Source organism: Neomonachus schauinslandi, chromosome 1 (assembly GCF_002201575.2).
Source record: "Neomonachus schauinslandi chromosome 1, ASM220157v2, whole genome shotgun sequence".
Taxonomy (NCBI): Eukaryota; Metazoa; Chordata; class Mammalia; order Carnivora; family Phocidae; genus Neomonachus; species Neomonachus schauinslandi.
Window position 1 is genome coordinate 95294254 of NC_058403.1, and position 9199 is coordinate 95303452.

A 9199-nucleotide genomic window follows, 5' to 3' on the forward strand; every position below is an offset into this window, starting at 1 on the left:
GGCAGGGAGCCTGATGCGGGACTCGATCCCGGGACTCCAGGATCATGACCTGAGCCGAAGGCAGTCGCTTAACCAACTGAGCCACCCAGGCGCCCCTATTTTAGCAGTATTTTCAAGAAACATGTATCAGATACTTACTATCCAAGTACTATATGTGATTTCATAGGTTATATTAAGTAGAAGGAAGATTCCCATCAGCTAACAAATATCCAGGTATTTGTGTGTATGTTAGCAGACCTAGGTTTGAATTTCCATTTCCACATTTAGCTGTGTGACCTTGGATAAGTTGCTTAGCTTCTGTTTTTCTAGTTTCTGCCTATAAAGATGAGGGTAACAGTTTTAAGAATTGAGAGAAAGGACATACACAAACATACATAAAGTGGCTCACACAGAACCCAGTATGTGCTCACAGCACATACTAGTTTTGTGAAATAAGGATTTTTTTCCCCCACTTTTCTCTGTGGGGTTGATTAGGAAAAATGATCCAGCAAATAAATATCTTAAAAGTTCTTTTGAGGGGCGCCTGGGTGGCTCAGTCGTTAAGCGGCTGCCTTCGGCTCAGGTCATGATCTCAGGGTCCTGGGATCGAGTCCCACATCGGGCTCCCTGCTCCGCAGGAAGCCTGCTTCTCCCTCTCCCACTTGCCCTGCTTAAGTGTTCCCTCTCTAGCTGTCTCTGTCAAATAAATAAATAAAATCTTTAAAAAAAAAAAAAGTTCTTTTGATTAATGAATGTTTCTGTTTGACTACATTTAAGCTTATGCAAATATTTAATAAATTTAATTTCATAGGGTTTTTTTTAGGTCTGATACATTCTAATGGATGACTAGTAGAGACTTGTGACTTAATAAACCAGAAAGCCGTGCATTTATCTATTTACTACTATTTGCATATTCATGCGCTAAAATTCACCAGAGTTTGGTTTTCCTGATGGCTGCAGAGTAGCTTTTCCAGAGATGTCCAGTCTAGACCTAACTAAACACACAGCATAGGAATTTTCTTCCTTTAGAATGTTCACATAAATATGTTATATAAATTTGAGTTACATGATTAGAAAGTCTACTATTGCAATTTTTTTATAAGATGTATGTTTATAGTTCCCCTGATGCCTGTCGTCTTCTCTTTTGAGTGTATGTTTCCCCAAAGTTGCCTCACTAAAAGCTGCAAACTGCTAAAATTCTGTCCTACTATATGTCCCTTGTCAGAGAATCACTTAACTCCAGACTGTTTGTAATTACACTGTAGTTATTTTCTTTAATTCTTGATCTGTTGAATTGTCTGAAGTATTTTTTAGTGCTGATTATTTTCTCTTGTAGGAAACAAACCCTTAGTTACTAATATAATTTAGCTTCCCTGGTGCAAACCCTAGCACCTTAAATGAAAATACCGTTCTGTGTACATACAGATGATGTAATATTTGATATAATTTGCCACAGATTGTTTTTAGAGAAGGCCAGGCCTGGGGATAAACAGCCTGGGTCATTCTATAGAGTTCTTTATAAAGTTCTGTGGCTAGTGATAGATCAAACCTTAGTTCTAGGCTCTAGGTTTCCAAACACGGGTTTCCACATTTGGTTCATCAGCAGAATCACCTGGGGGGCTTATTTTTTAAGTTTTCTTTTAAAGTACAGATTCCCAATACTCATTAGTAAGTCTGTGGTACCTTTCAGAAAACCCTTTTTTTTTTCCTTACAGGTGAGTGAGAACTCACTGCTCGTTTGACCTATGGAATCTAGCCATTATCATTGTATATGGAGCATATGTTCATCTTGTCGATTAGCCCTGAAAGCACATTTTTATAATTCCCCTTTTAAAGCAGAATATTAAAGTATTCTACAAAGTAGTTGTGTATAAACACCTCAGTGTTTGATCACTGTAGTTTGCTTCATTATGTTCTGCTTTAAATGGGCTCATTGTGGATTTGAAGTAACTTCCAAATATTTGTTGAAATTGTAATTTTTCTCATGTCATGGTCATATGACATTTTATTAAGCAGTGGTTTACGCACATCACAGCAATACAGGAGTCAACTTACTTGAAACCATAAATGAAAGGAACAGTTATGTAAGTTAAAACTGCTGTTCCTAAACTAGAGGCAAAAAGAGAGAAAAAAAAAAAATGAGTGGACAGATACCATTTCCATGTAACATTCATTGTCCTATTTGAATCTAATATTTTAATGTTCAGCCCGATACTAGTGTTTGACATACAGGAGGTAATAATTATTTATTAAAGTATTTAATACAAATATCACTACTATTTCGAATAGGCTAACGTACTTTTTTTGTACCCAAATACTGTATACTTGTAATTCTTAGACATCCTACATGCTTATTTACTAGAAAAATGCTGTGAAACACACACATATAATCTGGATACAGAGCTTTTTGTGTTTTTTTTCTTTAGTAAAGCTGAAATGTTTTAGGTATGAAATAGCTGAAATCTGACATTTGTGATTAAAAAGTAATGAAAGATGTTTGGGATGGTTTAGATTTATGTCCTAATAATTCATATCTTCATACTTGCATTGCATTTGCACAGCAGAAGTTTAAGTTCAGTTTGGCAAAAAAAAAATTGTTATGCAGTTAGAAGATGAAAGTTGAAAAAAGCATAGATAGAAAAGACAAGAAAAGTTTAGGAAAAAAAATGGTTAATGGATAGGAAGAACAGTCAACTCATGAGAACTATTGATTTCTTCTCTTTATCTGCTTAAAAGGGGAGGAAGGTGTTGATGCATATATAGTCCAAGGATAATTGCTGAAAGGTTAAGGTAGAAAAATATTCTGATATTGTCTCTCAGGAATTTAAATATATTTTCCAAAGGAAATAATGATAGCAAAGTTTTTGGAAGAGGGGTATAGGCAGTTGTTAGAAGGTAGATGTGTCTTAGAAGAGCTATGTAGGTATGTAACTTGAAGTGCTGATAAATACAGAAGTGTGGTACACGTAATAGTAAAATTTTATGTAATTGTTCATGACATAGCAAACGTAGAGAATATACTAGCTTGAATTCATCAAAGAAAGGAAAAATCATAACTGGAAAAGATGAGAAGCAGAGGTAATTCTTAGAATACATTTGAGTAAGTAGTGCTGAATGAAATGTTACTGATTTGGGAAGATTGAAATTAGTTATAGAACGTTTGGTCAGCAGTGCAAGAGAAGTCAGGATCATAAAAGGGTACAGGCTAAAATCCATCCAACCAACAAGTCAGATGTTTGGGCTTGATGCAGTGTTAATGTGGTAATTACAGTGTGATTAGTAATCCTTAAAAAAATATATATATATATCTATATATATATAGATATATATCTATATATATAAAATAACACACCCCTCTTCCAAATATGACTGATTTTAAGATTCTTTTTTCCTTATCCAACAGGGATATAGCTAGTGCAATAAAAGAACTTCTTGATACAGTGAATAATGTCTTCAAGAAGTATCAATACCAGAACCGCAGGGTAAGTTTAGTAGAAGCCTTATATAAGCTGCCACCCTAGATGTTGATTTACACTTAGTTGTTTTATTGAATTAAATACTAAGATGGTTTGATTATTGAAAATAGTTTTGTATCATTAACCACTGGTTTTGTCCTTGAATTAAAATATGTTTAAGTAAATACTTCTAAAAATTCCAATTTGTAATATATAAAGTCCATCCTATATTCTATATAATCTCTTGTTTTTGATTTTGGCTTTTCTGTTATTTCTCTTTTCTTATTTAATATTTTTTCTTACTCTGTTTGATGTCTGTAGGCACTTGAACACCAAAAGAAAGAATTTGTAAAGTACTCCAAAAGCTTCAGTGATACTCTGAAAACCTATTTTAAAGATGGCAAGTAAGTAGTGTCATTTATTATCCTTTTTTAAAAAAATTAAATTATGTGGTTTTATATAATACTAAAACCGTATAAATTAAGCCCTTTTACTATATTGTTCATACTCAAGTTAGCTAGTAACTAAGATAGACTGTTGGTTGATAATCTAGCCATAACTAGTCTAGAGCAGAAGTTGGCAGACTTTTTCTGAAATAGGCCTCATGGCAAATATTTCGGGTCCACCTATAGGTGGGCTTGTCAGAACTACCTACTTCACCTCTGCTGTGGTGTTGTGGTGCAAAAGCAGTCATAGTATGGAAACAAGTGACATTATGGCTGTGTTCTAATAAAACTTGATTTATAGACACTGAAATTTGAATTTTACTTTATTTTCACCTGTTACATAATACTCCTTTTTTTTTTTTTTTTTTTTTGGTCATTTAAAAATATAAAAGTATTCTTAGCCTGCAGGCTGTACAGAAACATGGGAAGTGAGATTTGGCTTACTGGCCTACTTCACCAGCCCCTGAAGCTGTGGTTCTCAAACTTTAGGAGCATCAGAATCACCTGGAGGGCTTATTAAAGAACAAAATATACATTTTATACATGTACATGTAATTGCTTTTGGAATTCCCCTCCCTCCATTCTATAGGTCTAGGGTGGACCCAATAATTTGCATTTCTCTTTTTTTTAATTTGAAAGAGGGAGAGAGAACATGCGAACTGGGGGAGGGGTAGAGGGAAGGAATCTCACGCAAACTGCCTGTGGAACCCATTTCGGGGCTGGATCTCAGGCCCCTGAGATCATGACCTGAGCCCAAATCAAGAGTCAGGATACTCAACCAACAGAGCCACCCAGGTGCCCAAAGAATTTGCATTTCTAAGAAGTTTTCAGATAATACTGATACTGCCAGGTCTGTTGAGAACTGAAAGTTAAAGCAATGGTTCTCAATCCCATTTGCATATTAGAATCACTTTGGTTCAGTTTTTTAAAATTCCAGTGCTTCGGTCCCAACTTCAGGGGTTCTGATTCAGGTAGCTTGGAGTGGGACCAGGATTTAATAAGTCTTTTATAAAAAGTGTTCCAGGTGATTTAGAAGTACTACAAAGGTTGTGACCCACTCCGGAAGGAGGGAGGCTTTCACTTTTGTTCTGTAAGAACAAAATAGTATAAATAGTATACTAAATATATACTATACTATACTAAATATAAATAGTATACTAAAAAGGTAAATTGGATGTTGTTTTTAAGTTTAGGCATACAGTTATCTATAGAACACTCCAGAAAACCAAAAAATTTATGTGTTTTTACATATACATTTTACACATGTACATATACTGTATAAGCTGATGGAGGGGCCGTGTCTTCTGTAGCATTGTACCTTATAGAGAGCTCTTTGTATCTCAAGTAGAATACTAGAAATTTTGTGAACAAGACCATTTTCTGACAGTGCTTAGGGTCAGAAAAACAATCTAAATAGTGATTATTTCATGTATCATTGGCAGGGACCTCTAACATTTATCCTACCATTGAAGCTTAAAGATCCCTATATCCATGTCAAACATTACAATATTATTATTATATAAAAATACATTAGAATGGTCTGTTAATTTTCATTTATTTTTAACAGTTCAAATAGGTTGAAATCTTCACATTTCTTTACATTTATATTATGAATTAAAGATATTGAGGTACATTTTATTAATGGTTTTTGTTACTGTTCAGATAGTCTAGGGGAAATGCTCCTTGATGACTTAGTTTAATAAGCTTGCAGGTGTGTTCTGAAAATAAACTTATATCTGTTTTTTCTTGGTCTCCACTGCTAAGCCAAAATAACCAAAACACATTAAAAGAATAATTTACATGATGGGATCATTATTTCTGATTCTAATTAAGAACTATCGTGAAATAAGCACATAGAAAGGTAGAAATTCCTTTAGAGCCTAATTTTCATTAATCTGAAGTTATGTACGCTTCATATGGATTATTGAGGCTCCCTGCTACTTTTTCTTCATTCAGTAGCTTCTTTATAACTATTTGTATATGAATAATGTGCCATTATTTTTGGTTTTAGTTTTGTATCTGTTTTCTTGAAACTGAAAACTGTTAATAGAGCCTGTTCTTTGAGCCATCTTCCAGTAAGGGTATGAATTTGCATTGATGCAACTAATTATTTCTGGTCCCTCTTTTTTGAGAAATGTCTAGGATGAAGATACAAGTTTTAGCTATGATATTGAGAAACTGATAAGACCACACAGTGGGACTAGGGCATCAGTTCTTTGTTCCAGTCACATGAAGATGGGCTGATAAGGAGAAATGTGTGCAGCACAAAGTAATTTTTAAGAATTTTTATATATTGTCAGCTCTTAAATATTGAAACCACATGATTATTTTGTTTTAATAGATTTATTCTAAAAGTAGTTTAGAATTCTCATAGTTTTTGTTTTGTTTTTTGTTTGTTTTTGAAAGAAGGTAAGAGAGATATGTCCATTGAAGTAGAGATTTTGAGGCTGAGTATAATACTGGCACAGATATTATTTTGGTAACTTATATGAAACCAGAGCTGGAGACTACATTTGAATCCTCTTTGGCCAGTTACTTGTTCAACCTCAGGAAATCCGGTTGTTGAGGCGCCACCTATCATTAGCAGCCCACCAACACCTTATTGCCAGCCGGAACCACTAGGGGGCAGTAATTCCTAGATAGTTTCAAATGATGCAGGACCATTCAATTCCAAGCTGGTGTAAAACATGATCCTTAGTACTAACTTGCCTCTTTTTTTTTCCCCCTAAATTGATTTCATTGCTACTGTTAGTGGATGGCATCAAGTATAAATATTTTTAAAGGATGAATTTTTTTTTTGATAAAATTAATGCCTTTTTTTTTTTTTAACAGGGCAATAAATGTGTTCATAAGTGCCAACCGACTAATTCATCAAACCAACTTGATACTTCAGACCTTCAAAACTGTGGCCTGAAAGTTGTATATGTTAAGAGATGTATTTCTCAGTGGCAGTATTGGACTGCCTTTATCTGTAAATTTTAAAGTTTGACTGTATAAATTATCAGTCCCTCCTGAAGGGATCTAATCCAGGATGTTGAATGGGATTATTGCCATCTTACACCATATTTTTGTAAAATGTAGCTTAATCATAATCTCACACGGAAGATTTTGCATCACTTTTGCTATTATCATTCTTTTAAGAATTATAAGCCAAAAGAATTTACGCCTTAATGTGTCATTATATAACATTCCTTAAAAGAATTGTAAATATTGGTGTTTGTTTGACATTTTAACTTGAAAGCGATATGCTGCAAGATAATGTATTTAACAATATTTGGTGGCAAATATTCAATAAATAGTTTACATCTGTTAAACATTTCTTTACTTGAAAAAATACATATATATATATATATGAATATATATATATGATCAGAAGACCAAGATGACTTGGTGTAATGTCTAAAGAACTAACGGGAGCTTACTAGCAGTTTATCAGATAATAAAGCAACAAGAATTCTATTTTTTGGTCCTTAATCACTCTGGGCAAAAGGTAGTCAATGGAAATATTTTTGTTAGTTAATATATATGAGGTACTGAATATTTTTGCAGCCTGTTTTAAGAGACTTATGAGAAAGAAATGGCAATTTATAGTGTCTTCACACTATAATGTCACTTTTTCAACTCTATGACAATGTAAAATTAAGGTTTTCTGGTATGCTGGGCCCTAATAAGCTTTGTACCTTTTTTCCAAAAATAGCCACAACTAATAGTAATTTGAAGCTATACCAGTGCTAGTTGGTTTGAAATTGTCATGAGTGTTATAACTGTTATACACACTCTTTAAATATATAGAGCTTTGTTTCACCATAGAGAAGTTTTAAGGAAATTATGTATCAAGTGGTCATGTTAATTGATTTCATTTTTCAATTATGATAAAATAAAGGGAAAATCAGGATTTGTTTATCTTTTATAAAGATTTTAAATGTTAAACTAAATTTCTGTTTGGCAATATACATTTCTTTGCTATAATGCAGTTTAGTTATTTTTAAACTTTTTTCTTTATTTTTAAAAACAGATTTTTAAAGAATTACTGTCAATGGCAGTATAAAAGGAAATTGTCCTATTAGATGTGAACAGGAAATATATGGAAAGAAGCAAAAAAAAAAAAAAAAAAAAGACAATTGGGTGAAATCTCATAATTTATGGACATTTTACTGAGTTGATTTTTTTTTTTTTCAAAATACATAGCTGGTAAAACAAATGGAATTGGTGATTTTAATACAGTTTATTTTTTATATAAATTATTCATTCTTGGAAATAGATGGTTGTTTGCAAAATAGACTTGTGAATATATGAAGAAAAAATACACTGTTTTATCTTTTTCTGAGCAGTAAACTTTTCTAATAGAGACTAATACTATCTTCCCTCCAGTTGTCTTGACCTCTTTAACAGAACTCACCAGTTAACCAGCCATTCCCCAAGTCATCTGTTTTTATGAGCCATCTATCTTTCCATTTCACTGTCCAGTATCTCTGGCTTCTGTTTTCATGAAGTTTATCGGAAAGTTTACTCAGAAGGAAGGTTTGTTCTCAGGATAATGCTGTTTCTTACATAATCCTAATGGGGGGCATGTTTTGATCAATGAGGAAAAGGCTAATATGGCCCCAGTCAGATTCATCTCCAGAGAACAGAAAGAAAAGGGAGAGTAGGAGACATTTGTTGAGCACCCTTCTCTGTGTCAAGTGCTATTTTAGATACATTAATTTAATTCTCTTAACAGTCCCATATTAAACTATCTGTCTTGCAAGTGAAGAAACTGGCTACAAAGCTGGTAACTTCTGGCACCAGGATTTGAATTCAGTGTTTGCCTCCATGCTCTTTCCACTGATCTGTACTTCATCCATTGCTGAAAACAGAGCTTGTTTAGAATACTAATTCCCTAATACCAAACTGACAAAGCTCCCCTTGTCCACAGGGAAATGAGAAAAATTAGGATAATGTGATAAGTTTTTTTTCTTAAATATGAATGTATGCATTTTAAAGGACCATTCTTTTTTTGGGTATGACTACTATGTTTTGGATATTTAAAATGCCCCTCCTCACACTTTTCTTTTTTTAAACAAAATGACATAATGGTCAGTGGTAGTTTTTTTTTTTTTTTAATGATTGCAGTTTAATAGCCTTGTTAGCAAAACATGAGGTTCACAGCCCAGTATCAGTTCCTCCTAATTGTTTTTTTTTTAACTTTCTATATGGAAATGATTTAAAATTTACCAAAAATTGGCAAGAATTAAGATTAATACAAAGAACATCAGTACATCTTTTACGCAGATTCCCCTGTTGTTTAAACCTTACCATTTTGTTTTTATCATTTGGTGG

The 9199-nt window shown here is 33.3% G+C and overlaps 1 protein-coding gene across 5 annotated transcripts in view; it reads left to right on the plus strand.

Moving 5' to 3' along the window:
- The window catches only part of PDCD10 (programmed cell death 10), a 42712-nt gene extending 35374 nt beyond the window's left edge, over positions 1–7338 (plus strand). For all 5 annotated transcript variants that reach the window (XM_021702574.1, XM_021702575.1, XM_044914916.1 and 2 more), the window contains exons 6-8: positions 3383–3461; positions 3756–3838; positions 6713–7338. In XM_021702574.1, the coding sequence (XP_021558249.1) occupies positions 3383–3461; positions 3756–3838; positions 6713–6794 (244 nt within the window). In that variant the 3' untranslated portion in view covers positions 6795–7338. The remainder of the gene's footprint in view (positions 1–3382; positions 3462–3755; positions 3839–6712) is intronic.
- The last annotated feature ends 1861 nt before the right edge of the window (positions 7339–9199 follow it).